Below are 21,057 nucleotides of genomic sequence, written 5' to 3'. Positions count from 1 at the left end.
AAAAAAAAAAAAAAAAAAAAAGAAAACCACAGTTAGAAATCAGTCTGAAATTATCACTAATTACTAAACCAGTGAGTTGCTTTTAAGGATGTACTCTTGGCATTAAAGTGAATTTATGGGCAGACCAAAAGTAATAAAACTGAGCAAAATGGCTTAGCAGCACCTAATCATCTATAAAGAATACTTTGTGAACAGATTTTTATTGAGACACCTAGGTGCAGAGCTCTTTAGGCTTATATATTAGAAATGTGGACATCTAATCAATGTGCCAATTTGCTAACAATATTCATACTTTCTTGTTACAGATATATTTAGTGTAATTTTAGCAAAATTGTAAAATTTAGTAAAAAATAATAAAGCCTTAAGAAACTGATAAAAATAATGAGAGAAACACAAATTACCAGTATCATATTTTGCTAAAATATTTCTGCCTGAAATATTTTATTCTATAGGCAACTCATAGAAATATAATATCATCTTATAATTTGAACCTTACTCTTTCATAATGTTTGATAATTTTTACATGTAGGAGGAATAGATTGGTATTAAGAACAGGATAACTCCTTTCCTCTTCAGCCCTAGTTACTAACCATTTAGGTCAAATTTTGTTTATGGCTGAGCAGGTTAGTGATAGTTCATGACAGGCTTGGATACATTTATTCATTACTTATTTTTCCAGTGAAAAGTAAGTGAACAGCTATTAAATATCAGGCACTCTGGTACATTGCTTTCGGAAAGCAAATGCAAAAATAAGGGATGATATTACCTTATGTAATATGCTATAATGCATGTAATATGGTGTAGTAAAGGTATGTGTATACTTCAGAGGAGGCATCTATGACAGTCAAATGAGTCTGTGACACAGACAGAGGAGTGCATTAACTCCTGTCTGTGCCATCAGGGAGACATCTGCAGGGAGGTGTTGCTTGACCTGGATCTAAAGTTAAGTTTACCAAATAAGAAATTCAAGACACTCTGGTTGTCTTCTTGAGTTTTGACTTATATAACATTTTATAACGATAAGAGAGGGAAAGATAAGGAAAAAAATGAATAATAATAAAACCAAACCAGAAAGAAATGTGATAGATATCTTCACTTTCATTATCTCACATATCTCACAAACCCCTCCAAGAAATACGTCATATCATTCCTAGTTTTTATGGGAGGAAAATGAAGTTTCTGCAGTTCCAATCTCAGTTGCAGAAATGTTAAAATTTGAAAATATGTGTCTTAGAAAGAAAAAAACACAAACAAAATTATCGTCATGAATTTGTTATCGACTCCTTTAGAGTATATTAATATTTTCACAGAAGTAACACGTTTTTTGTTTTTTAGATTAGGAAAGACAGTTTATTTAGAAAGTAGATTAGAGAGAAAGAGAGAGAGAAATCCACCTCTCCAAGATTGGAGAGGGGGCCAGAGCTTAAAGAAAGCATGGCCAGAAGTAACACTTTTAACTACATGTAACACTATAGATTTTTGTCTTTCTCATAAACTTTCAGTATTAGTATGATATTTATTGTACCTTGAAAAAGATATTGGAAACTTGCATCAGTCTAAATGAACACAGAAGAGGGATCGTGCTGCTGTGGAACCAAGAAAACATTAGAGGTAGAGGAAGTTCTGCTCAGATGGAAATCTTATTATTTAGCAATAAGAACAATAACATTTTTGATGCTTCTGATGGTTTGAGTATGGCTCTAATTATTTCTCTTATTTTGTTTTCTTTCCTTTTTTTTTGAGAAAGGCTCTCAGTTTTTGCCCAAGCTGGAATGTAGTGGTGCCATCATAGCTCATTACAGCCTCGAAATCCTAGGCTCAGGCAATCCTCGCACCACAGCCTCCTGAGTAGCTGGGATTATAGACACACACCATAACGTACAGCTAATTTAAAAAAAATTTTTTTTTTTGTAGTGATGGGATCTCACAATGTTACCTAGGCCAATCTCGAACTCCTGGTCTTAAGTGATCCACCTCCCTCAGCCTCCCAAAATGCTGGGATTATAGGCATAAGCCCCTGTGCCTAGCCAATTATTTCTTATTTAATCTTTATAGAAACATGAGGAAGCTAGTACCATTTTTATCTAATTTGTCATATGAGGAGACTGAGGAACAGAGAGGTTAAGAAATTTGCTGAATGTGCACAGCTGGTACGTGGCAGAGCCATGATTCAAAGCAGGCCGTCTGACTTAAGTCTCCCCTCTATGCCTCCCCCACAAGTCCCAAGTGATGAATGGTTTATGTTAGGGCTCAACTGGACACCAAATGACATATGGCTCTTACTCATCAAGAATGGAAATGCTCCTTGATTTAATTGATGTCATTCCACCTTAACATATGGTGTAGTATGGTTTGGTAACCACACGGAAATTGTTCAGATTCTAACTCTATCACTTGAGTAACTCTTGAGTGTGTCACTTAGGATCTCTGAGTCTAGGGTATTTTTTTCTTGTTTTTAAAGTGAGTGTGATGTTTTACCTTGTGGAGTTATTTTAAGATGATAGGTTAATCCTTTAAAAAAAAAAAACAGAAGACAGAATAGACCTTAAGAAGCACAGAGGAAGGGGTAATTTGTTTTAAGAGGAATATGGACCCCCTGCCTTGTCACAGGACACTCAGGTGGCGATATGTCCATCTTGGTTAGACTGAAGAGATGGGGAATGTTTCAGCTAACAACAACTTTTGCCCCAGAATAGTGGTGTTCCTCAATGGCCTTCCTTTTTTTTTTTGAGTTGGAGTCTCACTCTGGCGTCCAGACTGGAGTGCAGAGGCCACTCCCGGCCACTGCAGCCTCGACCTGCTGGCTGTGGCGATCCTTCTGCCTCAGCCCTCCAAGTAGCTGGAACTACAGGCGCACGCTACCATGCCCGGCTAGTTTTTGATTTATTGTAGAGATGAGATCTCGCCAAGTTGCCCAGGTGGGTCTCAAACCCGCGGGCTCAGGCAATCCACTCACCTCAGCCTCCCAAAGCACGGGGTTACAGGCTGAGTCACTGAGCCCGGCTAATGGCCTTCCTTTATACAACTTAGCTCTCTGGTAATAATTTAACAAACGTCACAATTCCTCACAGGATTTACTTTCAGATATCTCTTTTAACCCCAAAAGATTTACCCATTTCAGAACATTGTAGACATTGCCTATAGAGAATGAAGGTAAAAGTCAAATTATTTAAGGATAGAGGTAGATTGCCTCATCAAAGAATGTTGGGCGCAGTAGGAAGATGTCAAACCCTTGGATGTGATTGCTTTAGAGGAAAGGTAGCATAGCACAGAGGAAAACAGTGACAATGGGGCAGGAGACCTGCATTTTTGTTCCAGCTCTGCTATATGAACTCAGGCAAGTGTTTTGACCTGCCTGGGTTTCTCTTTCATGCCGTGCCTGATTTGAGGATCAGTGCTGTTCAGACTGTGCTCTCCAACTCCTAGGACTCTGTGGAGGGGTTATGTGGGTTACCATTCATGTAGAAGCAGCAAAGTGGGACTGTATCCTTGCTCTATTAATTAAGCCAAAGGGGTTCTGCTTTTTCAATCATTCACAGATTTTCTGGATCTGATTTTGTTGGAAAAATTGGGGGAGGGATTGTTTCTGAGGACAGAAACAAAAAACTCATAGCAAAAAAACTCAGCTTTGAAATGACAGTATCTGTGAAACAGGGTACCTGTGCTCTGCCCTCTGTGCTTGTGATTGGCCAGACATTGCAAAGATTGAAAAAGTCATAGTTCCTATCGTCAAGGAGTATACAGTTTAGCTAGGAACAGGACCAGGCCATGCTCAGATAGTAAATGGGCAAAGCTTATGCTAGGCTCCTCAGCCTCTCATTTCTGGACCATCCTCTTAGCATTCCCCTTTGGGAAGTGGACTCTTCCCATTATCAGATTTTTTAATATTCTCTCTTTATTCTCCCTCCTAGTCTTGGGGGATATTCTTATACCAAAGTTATACCATTTATACCAAAGTACAATGTGTCTGATAAACCTTAAAACGTAGAAGCCCATTGGTGAGAACAGCATTTCAACAAAGACAAAAATTTAAATAAAGGAAATAGAGCTGTAGTAGCAAAAACTAGTATAGATTCTTCTTGACTGCAGAAGAGTTCAATACGTATAGTTGACCAGCTGTTCCCTAAGGCTGGTCCTTCTGGGCATATAGCATGGTGTTTATGGGAGAGGAGTCAGATTGGGTTGCAATTCTAGCTGTATCACTTTCCAGCTTTGGCTTTGGGCTAGATACTCAGGCTTTCAGTTTCTTCATTTGTAAAGTATCTACTGCGGATATTAGTAACAACAGTATCTACTGCAGATATTACTATCAAACAATTTATACAAAGCACTCAAGATAATATCTGGAATATAATGAACATTAACAAATGGAAAAATGTACAAGAGCTATTTGTAAAGAGTTTAGAAGAATAACTGAGGACTAAATATTATGGTTCAGATTGTAAGGACTATAATAAAAAGCAAAGATAACTGAGCAGTTAAATAAACTTTTGTAGAAAAGGTGAGTCTTGATTTGCACTTAAATAATTTGGAACAGATTAAGGGGAGGGTATTCTAGGCAGAGTGAAAAATAAGAATAAAAAAACAATGAAAGAATAAGCTTATTGCATCCATAGAACCATGAAGTGACCTAGAGCAGAGGGTATACATACTTTGTAGAGGCAGAATGAGAAGAGATAAATTATAATTAAGGAAAATTAGTTGGAAATCAATTTATGGCATGGTTTGGCATGGTAGGGAATAATACTTTTGGGGGCCAGTGCTGTTCTGTGTCCAAAAAGAATGTAAATTATTATAGTGAAGGAACTTTAAAATTATGAGACTTGGGTAACTGCTTTAGCATCTCAGATGCAACATTCCTCACCATGAACTGGAGATAATATCTTTACAAGCTTACCACTAAGACCATATGAGATTATGCACACAAATGTACCTTGTAGAATCTAAAGTGCTATGGAAGTATTAGTACTGGATGCCACTATTTACTCTTAAACCAAAGTATCAACAATGAGAGTGAGTAAATAATGTGTGTGGGTTGTAGTTGGATGAAGAAATTTACAAAATAGTTGGTTTGATAGAACAAAGAGGACTTGTGAGTCATTTAGCCATCATTCTTGGGGAAATAAGCCTTTCTTTTTTTTTTTTTTAGAAAAATCTATTAACTTAGGATAAACTTATTAACTACTTTTTGATTTGATCACTTTTGTTAAAATGTTTTGGTTATATTGTTTTATTTTTTGCTCTTAAAATAAGGCAAAAAAACTAATAGCACCCCGAAACATCATTTCGTGTGCTACAGTGTTTCAGTAATTTTCATTGTCACAGTCATCCTGTGACCATCAGTCACATTATATATACATCTTTTTACTGCTTCATATGGAAAAGATGAATAAAACAGGCATAAATCTTCATTGACCTGATAAAGACATTCTAGAAGATGCTTCTTTAAAGTTCACATTGAATACCAGCTTATCTGTTCATGGCCTGCCTTGTCCCTACTTGTTCTATCTCTGTCTAGGATTTCTACCTCACATCAGTCCTTGTGGCTCTTCACCAGCTGTTGGTGTCTGTCCTTGTTCTTTTGTCTCCAGCTAACCTACTTTTCTTCTGTGCTTGAAAGGACTTGCTTATAAAGTTACCTGGTCAACGTGCTGACCAATGCTGCTTCCCACTTGGGCCTTCTTGTTCAGACGTACCTTTTCTGCACTTTGTTAGGTTTGTACCTTCTCTTTTGCAGCAACTCTGCTTCCCACCTGATGGGAAGTTTCTTTGAGTCAACTACTTTCCAAATCACGAGAATTTACTGTTGAACAGATGTTTTGTGAACTATGTTTATGTATTCCTCTTTTATTTATCTTTGGAAGAAATTTTTAAGCCAGCAATAATAATATATAGTATAGGGTATTTACTGATAACATGCTGTTGTAGTAAGAAGCAAAGGGTTTGCTACATTCTTATGGGGAACTAATTATAATCCTAACAAACATCCAGGATGCTTAACACAAACTCAGTGTGAATGAAGGAACACTTAAGAGTGAGGCTACTCTATCAGTCTGTGATTAAGCAGAAAACAATAAGCAGAGAGTCAGAAAGTTAAGTGATAAACATGAGGTTTCTAGGTCAAAGGCAGGGATACAGGAGATCAGAGTCAGGGCCAGTGAGACAAGAGCCAGAGGGCAGGACCTGGAGAGAGGAATTCCTTGTATCTTTGTCTTCTGTGTCTGTCTTGAAAGTTAACCTCCACAAGCCCACATCACCTATATTACTGCATTTAATAAGGAACATAACATTATTTATTGATCTGAATATACTTTAACTTAATTCTGGTAATGATTTAACAATAAATTTCTGACTGTCTAAAGATTCATTAGCTTCTTTAGCTCACGAGGGTATCTATCTTTAAAGTCATATTAAATCGTTCGCTTACAAAATGGATTTGTTAACATACCTGCAATATATATATATATATATATATATTTATTTATTTATTTATTTTTTTTTTTTGAGTTGGCGTCTCACTCTGTTGCCCAGACTGGAGTGCAGTGGCCGCTCCAGGCCACCGCAGCCTTGACCTGCTGGGCTCTGGCGATCCTTCCGCCTCAGCCTTCCAAGTAGCCGGAACTGCAGGCACGCGCCACTACACCCGGCTAATTTTTTTATTTATTGTAGAGATGAGGTCTCACCAAGCTGCCCAGGCAGGTCTCGAACCCATGGGCTCAGGCAATCCACTCACCTCAGCCTCCCAAGGCACGGGATTACAGAGGTTGAGCCACCGAGCCCGGCTGCAAAAAATATTTTATTCTCCATTCAACACTCATATTAGTTGCAGAGTTTACATACTTGCAGTCCTAATCTGGGGCTTGGAGACAAGACTGTGTTACTTGTTAATTGCATGACCTAACCAAGTTTCAAAAAACCCCTAAATCTCAGCTGTTTTATCTTGAAGATAATAGAACTTATTTTATATACTTATTATGGGAATAAAATGAGGTATATTTTAGAAAAATGCATACACAGTACTTGGCACATAGTAAGTAGTAATTGGATGTTATTACTAAGTCTTCCCATAACAACTCAGTCTAGTGTTTTAATCTCTCTCAAAGACCTTCTTCTCAAAACCTTATTTTATACCCAAGGTTTATTACAGAAAATAATGTGTAAGATGACTGGAGGTTACTATGTGCTTTTCAGTTGTTGAGAATCAGTTGATTATTTCCCGGTTATCACCCCACCCTCCAGTTATCCCTCATCCATACTGATTTTGTCCTTATATGAGCTATTTTCTTGCTACAGATTAAACTCCAGAAAGGAGAGTAGATATGTAGGTTTCTATGAGGTGGGTTTGTAAGGGCATATGTCAGCTACCACTGGTAATAATCACTTTACGTGTAAATGATCACTTCATAGACTCCAGGACTAAGGATCCAATTATCTTTTTGCTTTATTTAGCTGTGTATTTTTGACTATATCTCTTTATCTCCTTGAACCTCTTGTCTTTTCATTCAGTAATAGACATTATTATTATCAGAGAGTTTCTGTAAGGATTATTGAGATAATTTACATTTCTGAAACATAGCAGGTGCTCCTTAGATGTTAGCTTCCTTCTCTATGCCAGTAACTTGTCTTAAGGAAGTTCCACAGCTGGTGTTTTGAACTCACTAACTCTTTCCCTAAGGCAGTTATGGTTTTATGATAGGATTGTATCATGCATATCTCTCTCTCTCTCTCATGCGCGCGCACACACACACGCAGTAGGAACACAGTAACTGGGAAGGTGAGATTTTAACATTAGACAATTGTTGTCAAAATATAGAGATGTAAGGTATCTCTTTCACTTCCAACTGTTTCTTTCTCTCTCGGCATCTTAGAATTTTTAGGTTGTCTCCCCCTTCTATCTACCATAATTTTCACATCATATACCACCTGATTAATATCCTGTAATTGCTTCTCGCATCTTCTCACTTCCTTGCTCAGTACTAATGGTAACTAATATCGATTAGGCTTTGCTATGTTCCAGACACTGTTTCAAGACCTTTACATGTGTTAACTTTTTAAAACCATACAACTATCCTATGAGGAAATACTATTTCTGTCTCAATGTAATAAATGTGCAAGTTAAGGCAGTAGAAAAATTAAGTAACTTTCTTCACATCACACAGCTAGTGTATCTCAGATTTGGGATTTAAGTGCAAGTAATTGGGATCAAGGGGCTGTTCTGAAAGGCAATAATCATTAGTGCCTCTTCATCAAATGGAACGTCTTAACCTAAATTTCAAAACTGTGTACATTCTGTTTCCATTTTGCCCATCCTCTACTTCCTATTATAGGCATTCCTGTCTGGCCAAGGTAGATGCTTCTCTATCTTTATTTTATTTTTTCATTTTATTTTATGTAGGGTACAAGTAAGGATTAACTACATAGGTAGCCTGCATGCAGGTGATGTTTACGCTTCCAACTGGCCTTCCTTCCCCTGGTGGTGGACCTGGTAGCCTTTGTGTTGTCATGTGCTCACCACCTTTCTCTCTCCCTCCCTCCCTCCCCTAGCAGTGGCCAGTGAAAGCCAGTGTCTTCCTTGTGTTCATGTGATTATTGTTCAGGGTCCAATTATGAGTAAGAACATGCGGTATTCAGTTTTTGTTTCTGTGATAGATTACTTAGTATGATAGGCTTCAATTCCTCCAATTTTCTGTGAAGTTTATGATTTTGTTCTTCTTTATGACTGCACAAAACTTCATCATGTATCTTTATCCAGTCCATATTTTCTTATCCAGTCCACTTTTGAGGGGTAGTAGTGTTAGTTCCATATTTTGGCTATTGTGAATAGTGTGACAATAAACATGCTTGTGCAGGTGTCTTTTTGTAGAATGATTTATGTTCCTCTGGGTGTGTTCTCAGAAGAGGAATTGTGGATCATATGGAAGGTCAATTTTTAGTTCTTTTAGGAATCATCACACTACTTTCCATGGAGGTTGAATTAGCTTTGCACTTTCACCAGCAGTGTAGAAGTGTTTCCGTTTTTCTGCACCCACACCAACATTGGGTGGTTTTTTTTTTTTGACTTATTAATGGTAGTCATCCTTACTGGAGTTAGATGGTATCTCATTGTAGTTTTGATTTGCATTTCTCTGATGATTAGTGAGGCTGAGCTTTTATTTTTTTCACATATCTGTTGGATGCCTGTATGTCTTCTTTTGAGAAGTGTCTGTTCATGTTCTTTCCCCACTTTTTAATGGGGTTGTTTGCTTTTTTCCCTTTCAGCTTGTCTGAGTTCCTTGTAGATCCTGGGTATTAGGACTTTATCAGATGTATAATTTGCAAATATTTTCTCCCATTCTGTGATTGTATCTTTACTCTCTTAATGGTTTCTTTTGCTGTGCAAAGGCTTTCAAGTTTGATGAGGTCCCACTTGTCTATTTTAGCTTTTATGGCATCTACTTATGAGATTTAGTCAAGAATTTGTTGCCTACTCTGACATGCATAAGGGTGTTGCCTATGTTTCCTTCTAGGATTCTTATAGTTTGAGATTTTTTTGTTTAGGTCTTTGATCCATTTAGAGTTGATTTTTGTATATGGTGATAGGTAGGAGTCCCGTTTCATTCTTCTGCATGTGGTCAGCCAGTTTTCCCAGTACCATTTGCTAAATATGGTCTCCTTTCCCCAGTGATTGTTATTGGTGGGTTTGTTGAAGTTGAGTTGGTTGAGATACAGTGTTTTTGATTCTGGAATCTCTGTCCTATTCCATTGTGTATATTCTTGTTCCAATACCAGGCTGTTTTAGTTACTGTAGGCTTATAAGAAAGCTTAAAGTCTGGAAGTATGATACCTCCTGCTTTGTTTCTTTTGCTGAGGATTGTTTTGGTTATTTGTGCTTTTTTCTGTCTCCATATGTATTCATGTATTGTTGTTGCCAGTCCTGAGGAAAATGATGCTGATAATTTGGTGGGTATTGCATTGAATCTGTCGATTGCCTTAGATGGATATCTTGACAATACAAATCCTTCCAACTCATGAGTAAAGAGTGCTTTTTCATTTGTTCATAATATCTTTGGTTTCTTTGAGCAGTGCTTTGTAGTTCTCATTGTAAAGGTCTTTTACTTCTCTGGTTTGGTAGACGCCAAGGTATTTGTTTTGTGCGTGTGTGTGACTATTGTGAATGCGATTGCACTTTTTATTTGGTTCTCTGCCTAGAAATACCACTGTCTTTTGCATGTTAACTTTGTACCTCAAAACTTTACCAAAGTTGTTTATCATTGTAAGGAGGCTTTTGACAGACTTCCTTGGGTTTTCAAGGTATAGAATCATATAGTCCACAAAGAGGAATAGCTTAACTTCCTCTTTTTTCTATTTGGGTATCACTGATTTATTTCTCTTGCCTGATTGCTCTGACTAGGATTTTCAGCATTATGTTGAACAGGAGAGGTGTGAGTGGGCATCCTTATCTTGTTCCTGTTCTCAGGGAGAATGCTTCCAACTTTTGCCCATTGAGCAGAATGTTGGCGTGGGTTTATCATAAATGGTTATTACTGTTTTGAGGAATGTTCCTTCTGTGCTAGATTTTGTCAAATGCTTTTTCTGCATCTAATGTCGTAATCATGGGGTTCTCCTTTTTATTTTCTGTTAATATATTGAATTACATTTATGATCGTGCAAATGTTGAACCAGCCCTGCATCCCAAGAATGAAACCCACCTGATTATGGTAGGTGATCCTTGAGATATGTTGCTTATCCAGTTTGCTAGGATCTTGTTGAGAATTTTTGCATCTATGTTCATCAAGGAGATTGGCCTGTAATTCTCTTTCCTTGTTGGGTCTTTGCCAGGTTTGGGTATCAGTGTGATGCTAGTTTCATAAAATGAGTTGGGGAGAATTATATCTTTGTTGATTGCCTGGAATACTTTTTATAAGACATCTTTGTATGTCTTATAGAATTCATCTGGGAAGTCATCTGGTCTAGGGCTTTTTTCTCATGGAGAGATTTCTTATGACTGAGTTGATTTATTAATATTGTATTGTTATTGGTCTGTCTAGAGTTTCAATTTCTTCTTGTCTCAACCTTAGGAGGGTGTGATGTCAGAAAGTCCTCCACTTCCTTTATGTTTCATGTTTATTGTATACAGGTGTGCATAAAAATCTCTGATAATTTTAAAAATTTCTTTGGGGTCAGTTGTAACTTCATCTTTTATGTTTCTAATTGTGTTTATTTGGACGCTCTCTTTTTTTCAGTCAGTCTGGCCAGAGGTCCATCAATTTTATTTATACTTTCAAAGAATCCGCTTTTTGTCTTTTTTATTTTTTTTCTATGATATTTTTGTCTTCTATGTCCTGCAGCTGTGATTTTATCTTGGTAATCTGGATTCTTCTGATAAAGTTAGGATTTAGGTGATATTGTCTTTCGAACTTCCATAGGTGTGATGCTAGGCTGTTTACTTGTGATCTCTCTTTCTTTCTTTCTTTTTCTTTCTTTCTTTCTTTTTGATGTGTGTTCAATGCTATGAATTTTCCTCTTAACACTGATTTCATGGCATCCCTGACGATCTGAAAAGATGCATCTTTGTTTTCATTTGTTTCCAGGAATCTTTTTATTTCTGTCTTGATTCCTGTGTTGACCCAGAGGTTTCTCAGCAGCATGTCTTTGTGTTTTGGGGAGGATCTTGTTGGCGACAATATTTATTTTTATTCCACTGTGATCTGAGAACATGCGTGGTATTATTTTGATCTTTTGACATTTGTTCATGCTTGATTTATATTTGAGAATGTAATCAATCTTGGAGTATGTTCCATGTGCTGATTAGTAGAATACATACTCTGTAGTTGTTGGGTGAAGTATTCTGTAGATGTCTATTAAGTCCATTTGGCCAAGCATTGAGTTGAGGTTCTAGTTCTTCTCCTTATTTAATTTTTGCCTAGATGATCTACATAAAGTTGTTAGTGGGGTATTTAGGTCTCCAGCTATGATCATGTGAGAATCAATGTCCTCTCTTAGTTTACTTGATATTTGTTATAAAGACTGGTACTTCTGTGTTGGGTACATATATGCTTAGGATGACTATTTCTTGCTGGTGGATTGAGCATTTTATCATTTAGTGTCCTTTTTTGTTCTTTTTAGCTTCTGATGGCTTGAAGACTGCTTTGTCTGATAGCAGAATAGCTACTCTTGCCTTCTTCTGTTTTCTATTCACCTGAAAGATTATTTCTCAGCTCCAACTTTGCGTTTGTGGATGTCTTTTGCAGAGAGATGAGTTTCCCGGAGGCAGCATATTTTTGGATCATTCTTTTTTTGTCATTCTATGTCTTTTTAGTGGTGCATTTAGTTCATTCATGTTCAGGTTAATTATTGAAATGTGAGAGATTATCCCTGCCATGGAACTCTTAAGATGTTGCTATGTTTTTCCTTTTAACTTTTGTATTTATATATGTGTGCCTGTTTTCATTTTTGTGAATGCTCAGTATGTTCTGTTAACTCTGTTTTTCTGTGTTTTTTTTGTGATGGGCATGACCATTCTTTTTTATTCTTTTCTTGTGTTGAGATCTTCTTAAGCATCTCCTGAAGGGTTAGTCTGAAGATGACATATTCTCTTAGAGATTAGATGTCTGGGAATGGTTTTAATTCTCCATAACTAGTGAGGCTTAGCTTGATAAGGTAGGAAATTTTGGCTGACATTGCTTATCTTTAAAAACATTAAAGACTGAACTCCAGTCCCTTCTGGCTTGCAGTGTTTTTGTAGATAAGTCTAGAGTGATTCTGATAGATCTTCCTCGGTAGGTAGTCTGACCTTTCTCTCTCAATGCCTTTAGGAATTTTTCTTTCATGCTTACTTTCTGGAGGCAGATTGCTATGTGTCTAGTGGTTGGTCTTTTCTTATGATACCTTGCAGATGTTCACTTAATCTCTTGTGTCTGAATGCTCATATCTCTGGTGAGTTGAGGAAAGTTTTCTTGGAAGATCTTATGGAATGCTTGTCCCAAGGTGTTCCTCATTTTTCTTTTTGCTTCAGAGAAACCAATCAGGTGTAGATTTGACTTCTTGACATAGTCCCACATTTCTTGAAGGCTTTGCTCCTTCCTTTTAAGTTTTTTTCCTATGATTTTAACAGATTCGGTTAATTCTATATTTTGGTCTTCAAGTTCTGAGATTCTTTCCTCTGCTTGGTTGATTCTGCTTCTTATGCTTGTTAGTTTTTTTGTTTATGAGTTCTTTATTTTCATTATTTTAGAATAGGCTTTTTAAAAATAGACTTTTAATTCCTGTATGATTTCATTGAGTATTGCTTCTTGTGTCTCTTGATTCCTGTTCGTTTTTGCCATCCAATCTCATAAGAGGTGTCATTCTGTGTGGTTTTCATTGTTTGTGCTCTGATGAACTTTTTTGTCAGGTACTGTCTCTTTAAAACTCTGAGGGTTGCTTGTGTTTTTCCATTTTTTTCCCTCTTTGTGACAGGTCTCTTTCTTTCTCTATAGTTCCATCACTCAGTAAGAGAGGGAGAAGCATTCACTTTTGCTGCTTTCTTCACCCTATGCAAGTTGCCATAATTGCAAGTTCTCTCTCCTAGTGTTAAATGAGTTGAACCAGTTTTCAGCCCCTGTTGTGTGTGACTGAGGGCTGGGAGTGGGGTGAGCTGATTTGAGGATCATTTAGCTCATTTCTTCACTGGAGTGGGACTTCATTTCCTGTACTATCCTGGTGATGGTTAGAGATAAGGCTCCTGTGCTCCTGCACCTGCCATTGTTTGCCAGTCTGTTTCTCCACTAGTTTCTGGCAGCAGTTGTGCCAGTCAGATACACTCCACAGGCATCTTTTTTTTCTGTTGGACAATTGGCTGCCACAGCAGCATCTAGTGGGCAGGTTTTGTTTCCCATTTCACTTGGGCTTCAGTTGTCCCCACTGTGCCCTGACCAAAATTCCTCTCGCATGGGACCAAAAGTTTGCACATGGCTTGGAGGAGGTGAACTGACTTCAAACATTTTAGAATCACTCCCCACTCTTCTTTACTGACCAGAGATTTTAACTTTGTCCAAATCTGGAGCTGGGCAGGGGGTAGGGTGCCAGGAATCCTGCAACTGTCATTGCTTTCTGGTCTCTGTGTGTACAAAGAGATCCTTACTAGGTGCAGGATGTATTGGTGACTGGGTCTTTACTTTCTGCCTTGCTCAGTAAAAGAGGTATCAGTCTGTTTCTCCACTAGGTGCCAAAAACAGACATGCCTGCTTCTCCATATTTGTACATGACATGAATTTCTCTGATGCTTATCTTCTGCTCACACTGCATCTCCTTCTTTGGATTGTTTAAGGCCCAGTGCAGGCAGCCCAGGCTTCTTAGAACGTTTAATGTTTATTTGTTAGTTCATGGGTTTATTATTTGTCCAACAAACATTTTGAGTCTATGTATCAAGCAATATGGATATTTGAAAGTAAATAGGCCAGGCTTGGTGGCTCAGCCTGTAATCCCAGCACTTTGGGAGGCTGAGGTGAGAGGATTGCCAGAGCCCGCAGGTTCGAGACCCACCTGGGCAACTTGACGAGACCTCATCTCTACAATAAATCGAAAAAACTAGCCAGGCGCGGTAGTGCGCGCCTGTAGTTCCAGCTACTTGGAAGGCTGAGGCAGAAGGATCGCCGGAGCCCAGAAGCTCGAGGCTGTGGTGACTGTGAGTGTGCCACTGCCCTCCAGCCTGGGTGACAGAGTGAGATTTCAACTAAAAAACAAAATAAAATAAATAAATAAAAATAAAGGTAAATAGAACATGGTTCCTGCTCTTCAAGAATTCACAATTTAATTGGAGAGGCAGACATATGGGTAAGATATTTTACATAAATAATTATTGCATTTTGAGAGTCACTATAACAATAGTACATTCAAATCATTGTGCGAGCACAGAGAAAGAAATTCTGTACTCTGAGGAAATCAAAGAAGCTGATGCTATTCTAAGACGTATAGATAGCCTACACATATTCATTAGCAAGAAATGTAGGTAGAAAAAAAGGGGAAAGGAATTAGAGGAGAAACAGCATTGAAAAGGGTACACTGGTGAGGTAAAAATATGGATATTAGGGAACTGCTAATATTTCAACCTGGTTGGGACAGATGTACTTGTGGGAATGATAGGAAACAAAACTACTAAAATTGTGTTCCAAGTAATATTTGTATATCTTTAAATGTAGTAAGTTTAGAAATTCATGTCTTGAAAGAAGGGTCAAATTAGCATTAGGAAGACCATTTAGGATACAATTTTTAATCCAGATGACAATTACAGAGTTCAGAATCAAGGCATGACTAGTATGCATTGAGATGACAGTCACCTCAGGTGTAGATATGGGATGGATCATATGGCATCTAGAATGACTCCTGGGTATATATCTTGGGTAAGTGGATAATTATGATGACATTAATGGAGATTATTAAAACAGGAAAATTACTACTTTCTGAATGGAGTTTAATTTGGGGCAACCACATGGAGATATTTAGTAAGTGGCTGAAATGTGTGCCAATTCTTCAATAAAGAGTGGCTGAGAGAAAGAAGAGCTCAATATGAGTGGTTGTTAAAGTTGTTATAGGACAAATGACTTGGGAATTTAAGCACAATTTTACAGATGGGGAGGAATGTGTATGAATGATATTATAGTTAGAAAGAACAAGAAAGTTACTGAAGTGTGAAAGAGTATAGAGCCCTTAGTAAATAATGGGTCATTATCTGTGGTTGAAACACAGAGCAAGAGTGCTTATATATGCAACTGTGGACACAGGCCCCTGGATTTGTGTTTGGTGGGACCTGACTTCAATTCAAACTGACCTTTATTGCTCAAATTTTTTTCCAACAATTATTGCCTAGAACAATAATTTTGAACTAGTAATGTTGGTCAGAAAATCTAGATAGGAAAACATCAGCAACATTAACTGAATTGTTACTTTTTTTAGACAAAAAGTAGGTATTTGTTTCTAAGTTTGAAAGATCCACAATTTTGGATTGAGTGATTGGTAGAACTTTATTCCACTAAAGTTGGTTTTAAATTAATTAATCTACCCTAATGCTACTTAACTTTCTCAAATCTTTTCTTTACAAGGGGAGGTCACATAGGTGATAATAAATTTTTTTTTTTACTTTAGCTCAGAAGTCAACTTATTGACATTTTTAATGGTTTGTATCTGTGACTGTATGCCAAATTTTTTCAGAGAATTATACTCCGACAGTGTATGAAACCCAGAAAGACATGGACTTCATTAGAGTTAGTCTCTTTCTCTCCTTTGTCTTTTTTCTTCCCTTTCTCATTTACACTCCACTGTCTCTTGTGAAACTTGGCTTCTGGCCAGAATACATATTCCCAAAGTCCCTACAGAGCCTGACTGAAGTGAAACTGACAGATTTCCAAGGAGAAGAAGCTGATAAAAGAGTCAGCAGGCTCCTAATACAATATGTAGTTTATGATATATTCTTTAATGAATTAAATAAATTATCTGGGATACTAGCAAAGGCTTTTTGGCTGTTACTCTTATTCTGGGTTACATTTCAGTGATAAAATAATAATTTCAATTCAACAAAATGTTGAGTCTCTACCATATATAAGGTACTGTGCTAGTAACCAGCAAAATTAAATGTAATTTTTTTTTTTCACATAAGTCAAGAAGTTAGTCATCATAAAGGGTACTTATTTGTGAGGTAACTTGCATTACAAAACACCAAGCTATAAGATGAAGTCTACTTAACACTTTTTGATTATGTTCATTTTACTTATGGCACAGTTTATTTTTGTGATTTGGTATCCTGTCTCCAGTCATGATCCTAATCCCACAGCTTGCACTGATTAGTTAGAATGGTTCTGCTACCTCAAGCCACAGACTTTCTAAATTTGCATGTACCAACTGCAGCTTAGGGTATATTTTACCATTGTATTTTGTATTGTTGTTACAATGCTTAATCAGATACAACCTTGCTTTTCTTTTCAACTCATGATATTCCACTGACAAATTTGATGGCTATATAATATCTATTTTCTCTTAATATTGACTTCATAGTATGAATTATTTATTTACTTAGATTACTAAAATTATTATTTAAGAAATCTCTAGTCATTGAATACCTAGAAAAATAAAAGATTATTTGAATAAGAAACGGTCTTATATACATGGATAATTTAGTTTGGTAAATTTAAATGAGGTGGGGAAATATACTTAAACTTAAATCCTTTTGTGTGTGAAAGTAAGCATGATTTTAGGAAATAAAGTGATAATATGAAGTTAATATGGCTGTTTAAATTGCCTGTCATTTTGCTCAGTGTTTTCTAAATAATCATTATACCTTTTATTACTATTTCAATTGTGTCCATCCATAAGTGGTTTAATTAAAAAATTATAAACATGGTTATTGATATTAATTTGCTTTACCTAGATGTTTTAAAGGTAAATTTGTATTGCAATTCACTTATTTCTCTGTTCTCTCTGCAATTAGTTATACATTGTATAGCATGAATACTTTTGGAAAGTGTTGGAAATGGGATAAATCTAGAATTGAATTCTGATGTTTGTTTTAACATTCCTTTCTTTTTAGATGCTGCATGGAGTTACATGGAAATGAGAGAGATTCACGAAACCCTTCCCCCAGGAGAGAATGCCTTTCATAAATGGAGCTTTCCTTCTGGTTTTCTCAGGACAGTGACATAGTGACAGAACCATGCCCCACCTTCTATTTTCAGTGATCCACAGAACATCTGAACAGTAATGCTTAGCTTGGATTTTCCGATTTTCATCCTGATCCCCTGTTTACTTCTTTGGGGCAAAAAAGCTTGCACTAATTGCTCTCCATGGTGGCTAAGTTTTTCAAGAGCTTGATTTTACCTTACATACATAAGCTTTGCAAAGGAATGTTTACAAAGAAATTGGGAAATATAAACAAAAAAAAAGAGAATCGTCAGCAGAAAAAGGATCAAGACTTTCCTACTACTGACGAGACCAAGACCCCCAAATTTTCTAATACTTTGAAAAGCACTGTAAAGAAAATTGCAAAGTGTTCATCCACTCGCAACTTATCCACTGAAGAGGACGAGGCTAATAAAGAGTTTTCCCTCTCACCAACTTTCAGTTACCGAGTAGCTATTGCCAATGGCCTACAAAAGAATATTAATGTAACCAACAGTGATAATGAGGATCTGTTTCAAGAGCTATCTTCAATTGAGAGTTCTTACTCAGAATCATTAAATGAACTGAGGAGTAGTACAGAAAACCAGGTACAATCCACACACACGATGCCAGTTAGACGCAATAGGAAGAGTTCGAGCAGCCTCGCACCCTCTGAGGGCAGCTCTGACGGGGAGCGCACTCTACATAGCTTAAAACTAGGAGCTTTACGAAAACTGAGAAAATGGAAAAAGAGTCAAGAATGTGTCTCCTCAGATTCAGAGTTAAGTACAATGAAGAAAACCTGGGGAATAAGAAGCAAGTCTTTGGACAGAACTGCCCGAAACCCAAAGACAAATACCCTGGAGCCAGGATTCAGTTCCTCTGGCTGCATTAGCCAAACACATGATGTCATGGAAATGATCTTTAAGGAACTTCAGGGAATAAGTCAGATTGAAACAGAGCTTTCTGAACTACGAGGGCATGTCAATGCTCTCAAGCACTCCATTGATGAGATCTCCAGCAGCGTGGAGGTTGTACAAAGTGAAATTGAACAGTTACGGACAGGTTTTGTCCAGTCTCGGAGGGAAACCAGAGACATCCATGATTATATTAAACACTTAGGACATATGGGTAGCAAGGCAAGCCTGAGATTTTTAAATGTGCCTGAAGAAAGATTTGAATATGTTGAAAGTGTGGTGTACCAAATTCTAATAGATAAAATGGGATTTTCAGATGCACCCATTGCTATTAAAATTGAATTTGCTCAGAGAATAGGACACCAAAGGGACTGCCCAAATGCGAAGCCTCGACCCATACTTGTGTACTTTGAAACCCCTCAACAAAGAGATTCCGTCCTAAAAAAATCATATAAACTCAAAGGAACAGGTATTGGAATCTCAACAGATATTCTAACTCATGACATCAGAGAAAGAAAAGAGAAAGGGATACCATCCTCCCAGACATATGAGAGCATGGATATAAAGTTGTCTACTTCAGAACCTAAAATCAAGAAGAACAATTGGCAGTCACCTGATGACAGTGATGAAGAACTGGAATCTGATCTGAATAGAAACAGTTATGCTGTATTTTCGAAGTCAGAACTTCCAACAAAGGGAAGTACTTCCAAGCCAAGCTCAAAATCACACAGCTCTAGATCCAAGACTAAAACTGCTAATAGTGTCAGAATTTCTCATAAATCAGATTATGATAAAATTTCCTCGCAATTGCCAGAATCAGATATCTTGGAAAAACAAACCACAACCCATTATGCAGATGCAACACCTCTCTGGCATTCACAGAGTGATTTTTTCACTGCTAAACTGAGTCGTTCTGAATCAGATTTTTCCAAGTTGTGTCAGTCTTACTCAGAGGATTTTTCAGAAAATCAGTTTTTCACTAGAACAAATGGAAGTTCTCTCCTGTCATCTTCAGACCGGGAACTGTGGCAGAGGAAACAGGAGGGCACAACTACCTTGTATGACAGTTCCCAGAACCAGCATTTGAATGAGAATGTTCAGGGTGTCCAAGGACAAAGTGAAATTGAAAACACAGAAACTGTGGATAGTGGAATGAGTAACGGCTTGGTATGTGCATCTGGAGATCGAAGTCATTACAGTGATTCTCAGCTTTCTCTACATGAGGATCTTTCTCCATGGAAAGAATGGAATCAAGTAGAACAAGGAGAAGATTTAGGCTTGGATTCATCTACACAGGCAGCTTTTGACTATGACACAAACAGTCTTTCTGACCAACAACTGGGCATCTACAATAAAGACTTGGAATACTTGGGAAAGTGCCTCAGTGACCTTCAAGATGACTCAGAGAGCTACGATTTAACCCAAGATGACAATTCATCTCCATGCCCTGGGTTGGATAATGAACCACAAGGCCAGTGGGTTGGCCAATATGATTCTTATCAGGAGGCTAATTCTAATGAGCTGTACCAAAATCAAAACCAGTTGTCCATGATGTATCGAAGTCAAAGTGAATTGCAAAGTGATGATTCAGAGGATGCCCCACCCAAATCATGGCATAGTCGATTAAGTATTGACCTATCTGATAAGACTTTCAGCTTTCCAAAATTTGGATCCACACTGCAGAGGGCTAAGTCAGCCTTGGAAGTAGTATGGAACAAAAGCACACAGAGTCTGAGTGGGTATGAGGATAGTGGCTCTTCCTTAATGGGGAGATTTCGGACATTATCTCAATCAACTGCAAATGAATCAAGTACCACACTTGACTCTGATGTCTACACAGAGCCCTATTACTACAAAGCAGAGGATGAGGAGGAGTATAGTGAACCAGTGGCTGACAACGAAACAGATTATGTTGAAGTAATGGAGCAAGTCCTTGCTAAGCTAGAAAATAGGACTAGTATTACCGAACCAGATGAACAAATGCAGGAATATGATCACCCTTCATATGAAACACCTTATGAAACCCCACAAGATGAGGGTTATGAAGGGCAGGCAGATGATGTAGTTAGTGAAGGGGGATTGGAACCCTTAAGTGAAACATCAGTTGAAATGGAAATAAGAGAAGATGAAAACCAAAACATTCCTGAACAGCCAGTGGAAATCATAAAGCCAAAGAGAATCCGTCCCTCTTTCAAAGAAGCAGCTCTAAGGGCCTATAAAAAGCAAATGGCAGAGTTGGAAGAGAAGATCTTGGCTGGAGGTACTCATGTTTAAATGCTACATTGTGAGCTAACTGTGTTTTAACATTAGATTGTTGTTCTTTAGAGCATGATCTATGTTTACTTGGGAGAAAACATTTACTTGCAATGCATTTTCATGTTTACTCTGAGAAGGATTTTATTTTACTCAGTTCTCTCAAAAAGTTGGGCTTGATGACTTAAAATGAAAACATATTTTAAGTTTTAATATTTTATATTAAAACTAACCCAAGATTAACCCTACACACTGTGGATCAGATTTATCTGCTAGGTTT

At 37.4% G+C, this 21,057-nt stretch overlaps 1 protein-coding gene across 1 annotated transcript in view; it reads left to right on the top strand.

The window, feature by feature from the left end:
• LOC103253743 (protein unc-13 homolog C-like) overlaps nucleotides 1-20,798 on the top strand; it is a 41,025-nt gene extending 20,227 nt beyond the window's left edge. The window contains exon 2 of the mRNA XM_008051984.2: nucleotides 17,540-20,798. Coding sequence (XP_008050175.1) covers nucleotides 17,793-20,798 — 3,006 coding nt within the window. The 5' untranslated portion in view covers nucleotides 17,540-17,792. The remainder of the gene's footprint in view (nucleotides 1-17,539) is intronic.
• Nucleotides 20,799-21,057: the final 259 nt, after the last annotated feature.

The sequence above is a fragment of the Carlito syrichta genome, unplaced genomic scaffold (assembly GCF_000164805.1).
Source record: "Carlito syrichta isolate Samal-C Ts95f unplaced genomic scaffold, Tarsius_syrichta-2.0.1 Scaffold249948, whole genome shotgun sequence".
Lineage (NCBI taxonomy): Eukaryota > Metazoa > Chordata > Mammalia > Primates > Tarsiidae > Carlito > Carlito syrichta.
Note: the sequence above shows the minus strand (reverse complement) of the source record. Positions and strands in the feature narration are given on the sequence as shown.